We start from the raw sequence: 17,082 nt of genomic DNA on the forward strand, positions 1-17,082 counted from the left end.
CTCCGGCCGACGGTGGTCCGGCCAAATTCCGGCCACCTCCAAAAATAATTTTGATTACCGATTCTTATTACCCATTGCCCGATCTATCTTTTCCTCAAGTTAAATTTTCCAATTTCTATTTCGAACCCATTTTCTGGTCAAATCCGCCAACTCTCTCTCTCTCTCGGCCTCTCGCTCTTTTCTCTTCTTTTTCTCTCCTCTTTCTCTTCTCTCTTTCTCTCCTATCTCTCCCTCCTCTCCTTTCTTCCTCTCGGCTTTTGCCGATCACCACCACCACAATCACGGTGGTGGTTCTCGCCCCTCGTTCACAAACACAAACACAACTCCATACAATTCAATTATCAACCATACCCCAACTCCAACTTATTCAATTCAATCAAACATCAACAAATCAATTTCACTTCTATTTTTTTTCAGATTATACAATATATAGATACATATACTCATGGGTTTTGGGTTGGGTTTCAATTGTTGGGCCAAAATCCCAAGCCCAATACTAGTTCTACTCCAAAATTTAATTACCCCTAATAATAATTAGAAATATCAAAATTAATTAATTTTTTAAAACCCAAAATAAATAGGATATTCACATACTTATGAGTTCCTCTTTCTTGTAGTAGTAAAAACTAAGCATAACATTGATTACAAGTACTATCACACCCAACAATCAAGTAATTAAATTACAAAATCAATACCACAAATTAATTAATCAAAAACAAAACAAAATAAAAATAAAATCAAGAAAAGTATCATTACCTTTAAGAGAATGGATGATTACAATCTTGTAAAGTATCTTATGCCGCCAAATCCAAAGCTAAAGCTTCCCACAATTTCTCCACTTTTTGCCTAATCCTTACTCTATCTAATTATTATTACAGCACTATTTTAGGGATTTAGTAATGAAGAAGTGAAATGGGGATGGTTGATCCCATATTTATATACACAAATTAACTAAGGTTAAACTTTAATTAGTCTAGTTAACCATAGTAGCTAGTAAATTCTAGAACATTCCACTAGATTCTAGAATTCTCTAATTTAATTAATATTTATAAAATAGCTACTAATTCTTATTTTCTCATTTAATAGAATAGGAATTATATAAATTAAGGAAGTATCAAATACTCTTTTTCTAAGAAAATTTTTCTAGAGTCCCAAAATATTTAATAAATATTTTTATGAAATAATTACTCTATAATTTTCGAAAATTAGAATTTTTTTTATATACAATTCAAATAATTCGAATAAAAAATAAATTAAAATAATGGCAAAAGTTGCTTGTATAAATATACCAAATAATTCCTCTTTTATTCTTTTCTTGAAAGATATAATCGAGTACTTTACCACTTTTTAAAGAAATAATTTACCACTTGAGGGAATATATAAAAAAAATATTTATACCCACTTCATTACACAAAAAGCTAAAATTTAGACAATTAGCAAACTAATTCGATTTGTTAAATAGCACAAGTCAAATAACAAATTAACTATATGAGTTAAACATTTAGTCGAGTTTCTTAAATGACAAGTAGTAAGGCTAGCAAAAAGTCAAAATAGATACTCGGTAAATAGAATCGAATGTAACATTATTTATTGGTGGATCCCAATAGTAATACCAAGCAGTTTTAAAATAACGATCCCTTATCTAGCAAAATAGACTATATTAACAATATTATTCCTGAGATTTTTCGGGCGTTACATTCTCCCCCTATAGGGTTTCGTCCTCGAAATCAGCGCAAACAGAGAATAATGAGGGGTAATACTTCCGCATATCCTTTTCAGACTCCCAAGTAGCTTCCTCTATCGAATGGTTTCTCCATATCACCTTAACCAGGCTAATTTCCTTGTTTCTCAACTTCTGGACCTTTCTATCCGCAATTCGAACATGTTGTTCTTCGTACGTCAAATCTGATTGAACTTCAATTGGCTCGTAGGCAAGTACGTGACGATTATCAGGATGGTAAACTTTTAGAACAGATATATGAAACACATCATGGATGTCCTGAAGGTCTGGTGGTAATGCCAACTGGTAAGATACAGTGCCTACTTTATTCAAAATCTCGAATGGACCAATGTATCTAGGACTAAGTTTTCCTTTCTTTCCGAATCTCATGACTCCCTTCCAAGGAGATACTTTAAGTAAAACTTTGTCTCCAACCTCAAACTCTTTGTGTATTCATCCTAAATCAGCGTATTTTCTTTGTCTATCATGGGCGGCTATTAACCTTTTCTTAGTAATTCCGATAAATTGAGTTATCTGTTGAACTAATTCAGGTCCATAAATCTTTCTTTCTCCCACTTCTTCCCTATATATTGGAGATCTGCATTTCCTACCATAGAGTGCCTCAAATGGAGCCATTCATATGCTTGAATGGTAACTGTTGTTGTAAGCAAATTCTCCCAATGCCAGATGATCATCCCAATTTCCTTTGAAGTCTAAGACACAAGCTCTTAACATATCTTTTATTTTCTGTATTGTTCTTTCACTCTGTCCATCTATTTGGGGATGATATGCCATACTCATTTCTAATTTCGTGCCTAAGCATTCCTGAAAACTCTTCCAGAATCTTGAAGTGAACCTCGTGTCTCTATCTGACACAATTGATAGTGGTACTCCATGTCTAACCATAACTTCCTTCAAATATAAGTTGACTAATTTTTCAAATATAGTGTATCTTTTATTTATTGGAATAAAATGTGCAGATTTGGTGAGTTAGTCAACTATAACCCAAATGGTGTCATGATTGGTCTTAGTTCTTGGAAAACCAACTATAAAGTGATATGTTCCCATTTCCATTCAGTAATCTCTAGAGGTTGTAACAGGCCAGTGGGCCTCTGATGTTCAGCCTTTATTTTCTTACATGTTAAACACTTACCTACCCATTCAGCAATTTCCCATTTCATGTTGGGTCACCAGAAATTTCTCTTTATGTCTTGGTACATCTTTGTGCTTCCAGGGTGGATAGAGTATCTTGAATTATGGGCATCGTTCATAATCTCTTCCTTTAATTCTGACACATTGGGAATCCAAATCCTTGATGTAACTCTTCGAACTCCTTGGTTGTCTGTTACACTTAAAACCTCTTCTCCCGTCAGGTTGGCCTTATTAGTTTCCATAATCACTTCTTGACAACGTCGAATCTTTTCCATTATTTGGGGTTGTACTCATATCTCATAATTCCTTTCGCTCGCTTGGACTGGAATCTTTATCTCTATTTCCATTTTCTCAATTTCTCGTATTAATTCCTTAGATGTCACGAGTATCTTCAACCTTTCTTTTCTGCTTAAAGCGTCTGCGACCACATTTGCCTTTCTAGGGTGGTAATTTATGGTACAGTCATAATCCTTGATCAGTTCTATCCATCTCCTTTGCCTCATATTTAATTCCTTCTGGGTAAATATGTATTTCAAGCTTTTATGATCTGTATAGATTTCGCATATTTATCCATACAAATAGTGTCTCCAAATTTTAAGCGCAAAAACTATCGCTGCTAGCTCCAAATCGTGTGTGGGATACATAGTCTCATAATCCTTCAATTGTTTTGAGGCGTAGACAATGACTTTTCCATTTTGCATTAATACACAACCTAGTCCCTTGAGAGATGTGTCACTGTAGATCACGAAATTTCTCGAGTAGTCTGGTAAGGTTAGCACTGGGGCAGATGTCAATCTTTTCTTTAACTCTTGGAAGCTCTCCTCGCACTTTGAGGTCCATTCAAATTTTTCACTCTTCCGTGTGAGTCGGGTCAAGGGCGTAGCTATCTTCGACAAATCTTGTACAAATCTCCGATAGTAACCGGCTAATCCCAAAAAGCTTCTAACTTCGGTCGGCGTCTTTGGTCGTTCCCAATTTGTTACAGCATCAACCTTCACAGGATCTACCAAAATTCTTTCACTACTGATGATATGTCCTAAGAATTGCACTTGGTCTAGCCAAAATTCATATTTTGAAAATTTTACATACAGCTTTTCCTTCCTCAGAGTTTGCAGTACTAGACCAAGGTGTTCTGTGTGTTCCTCGTGAGACTTAGAATAAATCAGGATATCATCAATGAAAACTATCACAAACTTATCCAGATATTTCTTGAATAGTCCGTTCATTAAATCCATGAATGCAGAAGGGGCGTTTGTTAGTCCAAATGGCATCACTAAGACTCATAGTGTTCATACCTTGTCCTAAACGCCGTCTTTGGCACATCCTCGGGTTTAATCTTTAACAGGTGATAGCCAGATCTTAAATTAATCTTTGAGAAACATGCATCTCCTTTCAGTTGGTCGAACAGATCGTCAATCCTGGGTAGAGGGTATCTATTCTTGATGGTAAGCTTATTTAGTTCTCGATAATTTATGCATAATCTTATAGATCCATCTTTCTTCTTCACAAATAAAAATAGTGCTCCCCACGGTGATACACTGGGTCGAATCACTCATTTATATAGCAATTCCTGTAGTTGCGTAACCAACTCCTTCATCTCTACGGGGGCCATTCGATATGGAGTTTAGAAATAGGTGTCATTCCTGGAGCGAGATCAATTGTGAATTCTGTTTCTCTATCAGGTGGTAATCCAGGTAGGTCTTCGGGAAATACGTCCTCAAATTCCTTTACGACATGGATTTCTTCTAGCCTAGGGGTAGACTTTACTGTATCTATAACGTGTGCGAGATATGCTTGACAGCCTTGGCGTAGCATTCTTCTGGCTTTCAACATAGTGAGAAATTGACGGTTTTATTTCTAACCACGAAGAATTACCTTCTTATTATCCAGACTTTTTAAGCTAACTCTCTTTAACCTACAATTGATCTGAGCATCATATCGCATCAACCAATCCATTCCCAGTATTACGTCAAATTCTCCCACTTTAAAAGGAATAAGATCCACAACAAAAAGTTTTCCTTGAATCTCTATCGTACAATTAGGGCATACTCGATTAACAGGTATAACTTCTTAATTTGCAATTTCTACCATCATATCTTCATCTAGCGATGTTAATTATAATCCCAACTTATTCACAAAATTCTCAGATATGAAAGATCTAGTAGAGCTAGAGTCAATTAACACACAAGCATTTGCAGAATTTACTAGGAGCGTACCTGCGATGACATCATTATCAGCGATAGCATCCTTTAAGGTCATGTTGAAAGTGCGCGTAGTAGATTTTATGTTGGCATTGCTAGAATTGCGATTGTCTTGGGTTGGTGGTGCCATAAGTCTGGGTACTTCACTTTTCCTTCCTGGTTTGATGACATTCGCGAGCGTAGTTTCCTTTCCTTCCGCAGTTGTGGCAAATGATGGCTTTTTCCTTCCAATTACTTGCATAATGTCCTTTCTTCCCGCATACATAGCAAGTAACGTTCTCCTTACGGCATTATCCACTATGCTTTCGTCCACAGGTTTTACAGTCTGGCAGTGGTGGTCTTCCTTGAAGTAGATTCGCAGTTTGAGGAGTCCTAAACTTGTAATAACCGGGAAAATTATGTGAATCTTATGTGCTAAATAAATGAATATTATGTGTTTTATAAATTTTGAGTAATTATTTCCATGATATGAGATGTTATAACTGTTATGTGTGTTTCTGTACGGGCCAGAAAATTTTCCGATTGATTAATATATGTTTAAACTGCAATTATATGAACCTATCTGCAATCGGGATGCGTATTTATTAGCGTCTTTGTTAAGATACTTGTTTTATTTCGATTTATGCGCGTTTGAATGTATCTTACGTGTTTTCGGGATTTTCTGGTAATTTAGGGATCGTTTCCGTTTTTCAAAAATCAACCATCCGGGACCCCACCGGGACAACAAACCCCACAAAATCGATGTTTTTATTTTTATAAAAAATTTCGTATTTTAAATTCCCTTTATTTTTGTATTTTTCAATTATTCGCAATTTTTGGGGAATTTTGACATTAATTTTGTATTTTATCGTTTTTAAAATTATTCCCCGTAATTATTATTTTGGGGCTTAATTATTGTAATTTAGGTATAAAAACACCCTTAAATAATTATGGGGATATAATTTATTGTAAGCATAAATAGCTGATTCCTGTTTTATTTATTAGTTTTGTTTTATTAAAAATTCAGAAAAAAAAATATAAAAGAAAAATCAGGGAGTGTTCTTTGGGGTGTTCTTGAGGGCAGAAATTAAAACTCAAAGTTGAAGGTGATTCCGGGATCCGTTTGGGACATTCAAGTAGTCGATGTAAAGCTCTCTTCAAGCTCTAGCTGTTGATACAAACATCATCAACTGAGGTTAATTCCTCTGTGATTTTGTTTTTTTCATTATTTTTGTTATTTAAATTCGGTTTTGCTTATAGACTGATTGTTTGATGTTTTTGTTAATGGATTATGGTTCCTGGAGTGCTAAGGAGTGATTTAGTGTTTTATTCTGTTGATTTTGGTCAAAAATCGATGAAGCTCGAGGTCAGGAATTTAACAGTTTTTTTAAATTCAAATTTGGTGGATTGTTTCTATGTGTTGATGCGTATAAAGTTCATGAATAGATTATAGATTGTTCCAGCTTTATTTTGGTAGTAAAATCAGTGATTTTAGTGTTGAAACGAATGAAAACGGGATAGTGGCCGGAGGTCGTTCGACGTCGCCGGTTTTGATTGAGAATTCGCCGGAGAAGACGAACGGTAGATCAGTTGTGGCTGCAGTTGGCATGGTGATGTTGCTGGTAGAGTCACGAACGGATTGGGGTAGTGAAAACGGCAGAACAAAAGCCTGAAGGGGAGTGTTTCGCTTCGCCGGAACTTCGCCGGGAAACGGTGGTGTTGCCGGTTTCTGGGACGAACCCAGATTCCGGTTGGCTACCGGCCGGTTTCCGGCCTTCTTTCCCAGAAATTGCCGTCGTTCGATCCTCAAGTCCAATAAACAGGATCCAAAAATCTGTTTCTGAATTTACTTTTTATAATTTATTTAAAAATCATTTTTTCTAAATTCCAAAAATCATTTAATTTATATTTAAAAATCATTTACTTATTATTTTTTTATTTCCTAAAATTATTTTCTTTAATTATTTTAAAAAATACTATTTAATTTAATTATTTATAATTCATTTTAGTTAATTATTTATGAATTTAATTAATTGATTAAAAATCAATTAATTTTATTTATAAATAGTTAAATAAATATAAATTATTTATAATTAATTCAAATAATTTCTAAAAATTATTTTAAGGTTTTAAAAAAAATTAATTATATTTTGGTATTTAAAAATCAATTAATATTATTATTAATTGATTTAAATCTATTTATTTCTTATTTTATTCATAATAATTAAACCGTTCGTCCGTTTAATACGAAATGAACGCGTACAGACTCAGAAAAATATTGCGCTTCCAATAAAAATACTTTTGAGACCTAATTTCTTTTGTATTGCAATGTCATTTGATTTGTGTATTAGTTTGATGTCGGTATCTGATCGGTAAATATTATTATTGATCTAATTTTAACTCTGAACGCCCTGAGACGTATCTTTTAATGATCTGACTTATGTGTTACATGAAATATGTGATTACGTGTTATACGAATGTCATAATTATGTGTTACGTGATATGTATGCTACCTGTTTACAGTTTTAAAATGCCATGTTCAGTTATAAACGATCGGGTAGATGTTAAGACGTATAGTTACGTCGATTGAGTTTGGTTCTGTCAATTAAGATAGTCCTTTTGCTTAGAGAATTGAGTTGCAAGGAGTGTGGTCAAGTGTTAGACGGAGATAGTAGCCAGCAGTTAGAAGCAGAATTAAAGTAAGAGGTTATTGAGCATACCAGGCAAGTACCCTAACTTCACTTATCGTTCAAGTGACGTTTATTTCGCATCATATTATGCAATTATTTATGTCATCACATATCATTCAAGTGGTATTGACTCTGAATTTATTCTTTCAATGTCTCTACTATTCTAAGTTCAGAATAGTTAAATATTTTTATATTTCGCTACAACTTACGCTATACAGTGAAGCTTTGAATTGAGATTAGCGAATAACTAATTGTTCTGGTTATTTCACCATTGGTTGTTGAGAAAACTCCGGACCATGAGAAATGGGGAGTTATGTGGTTAAGGATGTCATTTGATTCGACTCCTTTGACGGAAAATTGTTTTTATGGGTTGGATGGTTGCGTAAGAGGCCGTGGCGGCGGTCCAGTGTGAGCTATGTGTTATACGAGATATAACACCTTGCTAGACCGATATGTGCCTTGGGTACCTTTTGTTCAGTTGGATATGCTTCGGCATACTGGTGTTGCTCCACGGCTGATCACCGGCAGCAACACACCGTCGTTCGAGGATTCCAATCCCAAAACATAATATATTGCAAATGTTGTTTATTATCAAATTTATATCAGTTTTGATACTGTTCAGTTTTTGTAGTATGGTTTTGTTCATCAGATATACTGTTGTTATTCCAAATCATAAGTTATTTACTACTTGCTGAGCATTTCTTTCGCTCATACTTGTTTCTTATCTTGATTCTTTCAGCTAGGCCAGGGCAAGCTTAAGTTCCAGGTCTGACCAGAGGTTATGTGCTTGTAAATAGTTGGTGTGTTTCCAGGTAGACAGTTTGCGACGCTTAAATAGTCTAGAGGTTTGTAATAAAATTTGAATAAATTGTAAAACTAATTAGACTTATGGGTTGTAATAACAGTTGGTTTGTAATAGTGCCTGTTTCATACTATAACCTGTTATCGATCCAGTGCAGGTAAAGGGGTCATATTTATTATATTATTCTGCTGTGATTATTTTATTATAGTTTATTGGCTAGTGACCCCCAAATTTAGACCCCGGGTTTGGAGGGCGTCACATGTTGGTATCAGAGCTACAGGTTATGGTCACTGAAACAGGCTTAGGATTGTCATAGATGAGTCATAGGAAGATCACATAAGATAGGCACGTGTAGTTTAGCTTTTATAGGATTAAATTTAGGTTATTGGGTTAGGTTATAGTTAAGTTATTTAAGTTTCCTGTTTTGTGTTTAGCCTTAGGCCTTGTGTCATTTCCCTGCTATTTTGTTGGTTTAGTTAAGATTTCAAGCAAGGATTTAAAAGTTCGAATAACTCTGAGTAAAATTTCTTTGTGTTATTATTCTCGAGATAATAAGCAGGATTATGTGATAATCATGTCGCTTGTGTTAATATGGTAGCAAGTTTATGATATTTTGGGAAGAGATAATGTTTGCGAATTTTGATCTGCTAAAGAATTGCTACATATTTGACACAATATTTGACCGATTATTATATATGTTGCTTATTTTCTTACCAGAATAATGGCACCAAAGAGTAGGAATAATTCAGGAGAGGATCGTACCGAGAGCCGTACTGATCCAGCGATTGTCCAGATGTTGGGACTGATGCAGCAGAAGATGTTGCATCTTACACAGCAACAACAGCAACAGCAGCAGCAAGCAGCAGCACCACCTGCAGTGACTTTTAAGCAGTTTCAAGCTGTGAGGCCACCTGAGTTCAAGGGAAGTGCTGATCCTGTGGAAGCCAATGCATGGCTCAAGGAAATGGAAAAGGCTTTTGAATTAGTCGGAGCAGGAGCTGAGCAGAAGACCAAGTTTGCAGGCTACTTTCTAAAGGGCAAGGCGAACTATTGGTGGGAATCCACGCGAGCATTGGAAGGAGGTGAGTTTATAACTTGGGAAAGATTTACCGAGCTGTTTCTGGATAAGTATTTCCCGAGGTATATGAAGAATCAAATGGAGATCCAGTTCTTGAACTTGACCCAGGGAGATCTTACTGTAGCTGAGTACGAAGCTAAGTTTACTGAGTTAGCGAGGTTCGTGCCAGACCAGGTTGACACGGATGAAAAGAAAGCCAGAAGGTTTGAACAGGGATTGAGATTTTGGAGTCAGAATAGGGTGGCCATGTTTGAATTAACTTCATATGTGGCAGTAGTGCAGAAAGCGATGGTGATTGAAAGTAAGAGTGATATGTATTAGAAAGGGAAGGATGGGAAGAAAAGGAAAATAGAAACCTCAGGAGGAGGCCAGCAACAAGGTAACTTCCAGGGCCGTTTCAATAAAAGGCCAGAGTTTCAGGACAATAAGAGTGTGGGATTTAAGAAACCACAACCAGGAAATGGGAATCGTTTCCAGAACTCAAATCAGCAGAGGCCCAATCATCCACCAGTACCAGACTGTAAGTTTTGTGGTAGAAGGCATTTTGGGATTTGTAAGGCTAATGTGTTGTGCTACAAGTGCAATCAGAAGGGACACTATGCTAATGAGTGTCGAAGTCAGACTACAGCTCAGAAATCTGGGACAGTGTGCTTTAAATGTGGAAAGATGGGGCATATTGCCAGGGACTGCCAGACAACTGAACCAGCTACTAATGTGACAAGGATTGAAGGACCACCAGCAAAGGACCAGCCAAAGGAGAGGACATTCAATATGACTATGAAAGATGATGTTCATAGTTCAGACGTGGTTGCAGGTACGCTTCCAGTCAACTCCATAGATGCTAAAGTTTTATTTGATTATGGAGCTACTAGGTCATTTATTTCTCAAGATTTTGTCGATAAACTGCATTGTGAAGTTAAGTTGTTAGAACAAGCATTAATGATAGAATTAGCTAATAAGGATCAAGTTTCCGTTGACCGAGTGTGCCCGAGGTGCGATATTGAGATAGGAGGACATCATTTCTATGCCAACTTGATACCTTTTAAGTTGGGAGTATTTAATGTTATTTTAGGAATGGATTGGTTGTCAGAAAATAACTCTCAGATTGATTGTAAGAATTGGAAAGTAAGACTTCAGACCTTGGATAGTAAGAAGAAGGTGATATTTCAAGGAAATAGGCAAGAGAAGAAGTTCTTAACGATCGCTCAAGTGAAGAAGTTATTGCGCCAGAATTGTGAAGTGTATTTGGCCCATGTGGTAGACACCAGCAAAGAAGTTCTAGCACTAGAAGCGATTCCAGTTGTCAACGAATTTTCAGATGTCTTTCCAGACGATCTACCAGGATTACCTCCCGACCGAGAAATTGAATTTGCAATTGATCTAGCACCCGGAACAGAACCAGTTTCTAAAGCTCCGTACCGGATGGCACTAGTGGAGATGAAGGAATTGGCAACTCAGCTGCAAGATCTTTTAGAGAAAGGAGTGATAAGACCTAGTGTATCCCCATGGGGCGCACCAGTACTGTTTGTCAAGAAGAAGGATGGGAGTATGCGATTGTGTATCGACTATCGAGAACTAAATAAGCTGACTATTAAGAACAAGTATTCGTTACCAAGGATCGATGATTTGTTTGACCAATTGAGAGGCGCTGTATGGTTTTCTAAAATTGATTTAAGATCCGGATATTATCAACTGAAGATCAAGCCTGAAGATATTCCGAAGACCGCATTCAGAACCAGATATGGGCATTATGAGTTTTTAGTATTGGCATTTAGATTAACCAACGCACCAGTAGCTTTCATGGATCTGATGAATCGAGTATTTAAGAAGTATTTGGATAAATTCGTGATCGTGTTCATAGACGACATCTTGATCTATTCTAAAATAGAAGAGGAGCATGCAGAGCACTTGAGGATAGTTCTAGAGATACTGCGACAGGAGAAATTATACGCAAAGTTTTCCAAGTGTGAATTTTGGTTAAAAGAAGTACGATTTCTTGGGCACGTGATTAGCAATAAAGGAGTGGAAGTGGATCCAGCGAAGACTGAAGCCATAATCAACTGGGAGAGGCCAAAAACACCAACAGAAGTATGAAGTTTCATGGGACTGGCAGGTTACTATAGGAGATTTGTGCAAGATTTTGCAAAGATAGCTACGCTGTTGACAAAGCTCACTAGGAAGAATCAGAAATTTGAATGGGATGAGAAATGCGAGGAAAGTTTCCAAGAATTAAAGAATAGATTAGTATCTTCTCTAGTGCTAGTCTTGCCAGATGATCAAGGAAATTTTGTGATTTACAGTGACGCATCGTACAAAGGATTGGGATGTGTTTTGATGCAGCATGACAAGGTGATAGCCTATGCTTCAAGACAGTTGAAACCACATGAAGAAAAGTATCCAACTCATGATCTGGAATTGGCAGCTATAGTGTTTGCATTGAAGATTTGGAGGCATTATCTTTACGGGGAAAAGTGTGAAATCTACACAGATCACAAGAGTTTAAAGTATATCTTTACCCAGAAGGAGTTGAACATGAGGCAGAGAAGATGGCTAGAACTAATCAAGGACTATGACTGTACTATTAACTATCATCCAGGCAAAGCAAATGTGGTGGCCGATGTGCTGAGCAGAAAAGAAAGGTTGAATATGATAACTTCATTTGAGGAGTTGATCAAGGAATTTGAGAAGCTGGAAATAGAGGTCAGTATCTCAAGTATGTCTACAGAGGTGTTATGTGCAATGTCTTTTCAACCTGAACTATTAGAGAAAATAAGAAGATGTCAGGACGAAATAATGAGCCATGAACGAGACAGTTTAACAGGAGAAGAAATAGGGAGTCAAAAGGACGATAAAGGAATATTAAGATTTTCTTCCAGAATATGGATACCCAACGTAGCTAAGCTGAAAGATGAGATTCTTCGAGACGCTCACAACTCTAGATATTCAATTCATCCCGGGAGTACGAAGATGTACAGAGACTTAAGAGAAAATTTTTGGTGGCCAATCATGAAGAAGGAAATTACAGAATGGGTAAGTATATGTGACACTTGCCAGCGAGTCAAAGCGGAACATCAAAGGCCCAGTGGACTAATACAACCATTGGACATTCCAGAATGGAAGTGGGAGCATATCGCGATGGATTTCGTAGTTGGATTACCGAGGACCAGGGCAAATCATCATGCTATTTGGGTTATTATTGACAGATTGACGAAGTCAGCGCATTTTCTTCCTATCAATGAGAGATTCTCAATGGATAAATTGGTACGGTTATATCTTAAGGAAATTGTGACCCGACATGGAGTTCCAGTATCCATAGTTTCAGATAGAGATCCTCGATTTAATTCAAGATTTTGGAGAAGTTTTCAAGATTGTCTCAGAACGAAGCTGAACATGAGTATCGCGTAACATCCGCAGACAGACGGTCAAAGTGAAAGGACGATTCAAACTATTGAGGATATGCTAAGGGTATGTCCGCTAGATTTTGAAGGAAGTTGGGACGAGCATTTGCCATTAGTTGAATTCTCCTACAACAACAGTTATCATGCCAGTATTGGAATGCCGCCTTATGAAGCTTTGTACGGGAGAAGATGCAGATCTCCAGTATGTTGGGAAGAAGTTGGTGAGAGAAAGATTTTGGGTCCAGAATTGATCCAACAGACAAAGGAGAAAATAGAACTCATTCGGAAAAGATTAACAGCAGCTCAAGATCGTCAACGCAAATATGCTGATCCTACCAGAAAAGATATGGAATTTGAAGTTGGAGAGGCAGTGTTATTAAAAGTTTCTCCTTGGAAAGGTTTATCAAGATTAGGAAAGAAAGGAAAGCTGAGTCCGCGTTATGTTGGCCCTTTTGAAATTTTGAAGCGTGTGGGAAAGGTTGCTTATGAATTAGTGTTACCACCTCACATGCAGCATATCCACAATGTGTTCCACGTGTCAATGTTGAAGTGTTATTTTCCTGATTCGAATCATGTAATAGAATATGAACCAATCGAGATCCAGCCAGATTTGTCTTTTGTAGAGCAACCAGTGCAGATTTTAGATAAGAAAGAAAGAGTGCTTAGGAATAAATTTGTATCTTTAGTGTGAGTCTGGTGGAGGAATCCCAAGGTTGAAGAGTCGACTTGGGAGTTGGAAAGCGACATGCGATCCAAGTATCCTCATTTGTTTTCCTAGGCTGATTCTGAGGACAAAATCCTGTTAAGGGGGAAGGATGTAATAACCGAGAAAATTATGTGAATCTTATGCGCTAAATAAATGAATATTATGTGTTCTTAAATTTTGAGTAATTATTTCCATGATATGAGATGTTATAACTGTTATGTGTGTTTTTGTGCGGGCCAGAAAATTTTTCGATTGATTAATATATGTTTAAACTATAATTATATGAACCTATCTGCAATCGGGACGCGTATTTATTAGCGTCTTTGTTAAGATACTCGTTTTATTTTGATTTATGCGCGTTTGAATGTATTTTACGTGTTTTCGGGATTTTCTGGTAATTTAGGGATCGTTTCCGTTTTTCAAAAATCAACGGACCGGGACCCCACCGGGACAACAAACCCCACAAAATCGATGTTTTTATTTTTATAAAAAAATTTGTATTTTAAATACCCTTTCTTTTTGTATTTTTGAATTATTCGCAATTTTTGGGGAATTTTGACATTAATTTTGTATTTTATCATTTTTAAATTATTCCCCGTAATTATTATTTTGGGGCTTAATTATTGTAATTTAGGTATAAAAACACCCTTAAATAATTTTGGGGATATAATTTGTTGTAAGCATAAATAGCTGATTCCTGTTTTATTTATTAGTTTTATTTTATTAAAAATTCAGAAAAAAAAAATATAAAAGAAAAATCAGGGAGTGTTCTTGGGGGTGTTCTTGAGGGCAGAAATTAAAACTCAAAGTTGAAGGTGATTCCGAGATCCGTTTGGGACGTTCAAGTAGTCGATGTAAAGCTCTCTTCAAGCTCTAGCTGTTGATACAAACATCATCAACTGAGGTTAATTCCTCTGTGATTTTGTTTTTTTCATTATTTTTGTTATTTAAATTCGGTTTTGCTTATAGACTGATTGTTTGATGTTTTTGTTAATGGATTATGGTTCCCGGAGTGCTAAGGAGTGATTTAGTGTTTTATTCTTTTGATTTTGGTCAAAAATCGATGAAGCTCGAGGTCAGGAATTTAACAGTTTTTTTAAATTCAAATTTGGTGGATTGTTTCTTTATGTTGATGCGTATAAAGTTCATGAATAGATTATAGATTGTTCCAGCTTTATTTTGGTAGTAAAATCAGTGATTTTAGTGTTGAAACGAATGAAAACGGGATAGTGCCGGAGGTCGTTCGAGGTCGCCGGTTTTGATTGAGAATTCGCCGGAGAAGACGAACGGTAGATCAGCTGTGGCTGCAGTTGGCATGGTGATGTTGTTGGTAGAGTCACGAACGGATTGGGGTAGTGAAAACGGCAGAACAAAAGCCTGAAGGGGAGTGTTTCGCTTCGCCGGAACTTCGCCGGGAAACGGTGGTGTTGCCGGTTTCTGGGACGAACCCAGATTCCGGTTGGCTACCGGCCGGTTTCCGGCCTTCTTCACCAGAAATTGCCGCCGTTCGATCCTCAAGTCCAATAAACAGGATCCAAAAATCTGTTTCTGAATTTACTTTTTATAATTTATTTAAAAATCATTTTTTCTAAATTCCAAAAATCATTTAATTTATATTTAAAAATCATTTACTTATTATTTTTTTATTTCCTAAAATTATTTTCTTTAATTATTTTCAAAAATACAATTTGATTTAATTATTTATAATTCATTTTAGTTAATTATTTATGAATTTAATTAATTGATTAAAAATCAATTAATTTTATTTATAAATAGTTAAATAAATATAAATTATTTATAATTAATTCAAATAATTTCTAAAATTTATTTTAAGGTTTTAAAAAAAAATTAATTATATTTTGGTATTTACAAATCAATTAATATTATTTTTAATTGATTTAAATCTATTTATTTCTTATTTTATTCATAATAATTAAATCGTTCATCCGTTTAATAAGAAACGAACGCGTACAGACTCAGAAAAATATTGCGCTTCCAATAAAAATACTTTTGAGACCTAATTTCTTTTGTATTGCAATGTCATTTGATTTGTGTATCAGTTTGATGTCGGTATCTGATCGGTAAATATTATTATTGATCTAATTTTAACTCTGAACGCCCTGAGACGTATCTTTTAATTATCTGACTTATGTGTTACATGAAATATGTGATTACGTGTTATACGAATGCCATGATTATGTGTTACGTGATATGTATGCTACATGTTTACAGTTTTAAAATGCCATCTTCAGTTATAAACTATCGGGTAGATGTTAAGACGTATAGTTACGTCGATTGAGTTTGGTTCTGTCAATTAAGATAGTCCTTTTGCTTATAGAATCGAGTAGCAAGGAGTGCGGTCAAGTGTTAGACGGAGATAGTAGCCAGCAGTTACAAGCAGAGTTAAAGTAAGAGGTTATTGAGCATACCAGGCAAGTACCCTAACTTCACTTATCATTCAAGTGACGTTTATTTCGCATCATATTATGCAATTATTTATGTCATCACATATCATTCAAGTGGTATTGACTCTGAATTTATTCTTTCAATTTCTCTACTATTCTAAGTTCAGAATAGTTAAATATTTTTATATTTTGCTACAACTTACGCTATACAGTGAAGCTTTGAATTGAGATTAGCGAATAACTAATTGTTCTGGTTATTTCGCCATTGGTTGTTGAGAAAACTCCGGACCATGAGAAATGGGGAGTTATGTGGTTAAGGATGTCATTTGATTCGACTCCTTTGACGGAAAATTATTTTTATGGGTTGGATGGTTGCGTAAGAGGCCGTGGCGGCGGTCCAGTGTGAGCTATGTGTTATACGGGATATAACACCTTGATAGGCCGATATGTGCCTTGGGTACCATTTGTTTAGTTAGATATGCTTCGGCATACCGGTGTTGCTCCGCGGCTGATCACCGGCGGCAACACACCGTCGTTCGAGGATTCCAATCCCAAAACATAATATATTACAAATGTTGTTTATTATCAAATTTATATCAGTTTTGATACTGTTCAGTTATTATAGTTTGGTTTTGTTCATCAGATATACTGCTGTTATTCCAAATCATAATCTTTTTACTACTTGCTGAGCATTTCTTTCGCTCATACTTGTTTCTTATCTTGATTCTTTCAGCTAGGCCAGGGCAAGCTTAAGTTCTAGGTCTGACCAGAGGTTATGTGCTTGTAAATAGTTGGTGTATTTCCAGGTAGACAGTTTGGGACGCTTAAATAGTCTAGAGATTTGTAATAAAATTTGAATAAATTGTAAAACTAATTAGACTTATGGGTTGTAATAACAGTTGGTTTGTAATAGTGCCTGTTCCATACTATTACCTGTGATCGATCCAGTGC

At 36.0% G+C, this 17,082-nt stretch overlaps 1 protein-coding gene across 1 annotated transcript; it reads right to left on the minus strand.

Moving 5' to 3' along the window:
- Positions 1–1,705: 1,705 nt before the first annotated feature.
- Positions 1,706–2,110, minus strand: LOC141661004 (uncharacterized). Its single transcript, XM_074467985.1, has one exon. It carries the CDS (start codon positions 2,108–2,110, stop codon positions 1,706–1,708), a length of 405 nt encoding a protein of 134 aa, XP_074324086.1.
- Between the last annotated feature and the right edge of the window lie 14,972 nt (positions 2,111–17,082).

The sequence above is a fragment of the Apium graveolens genome, chromosome 5 (assembly GCF_009905375.1).
Source record: "Apium graveolens cultivar Ventura chromosome 5, ASM990537v1, whole genome shotgun sequence".
NCBI classification, from domain to species: domain Eukaryota; kingdom Viridiplantae; phylum Streptophyta; class Magnoliopsida; order Apiales; family Apiaceae; genus Apium; species Apium graveolens.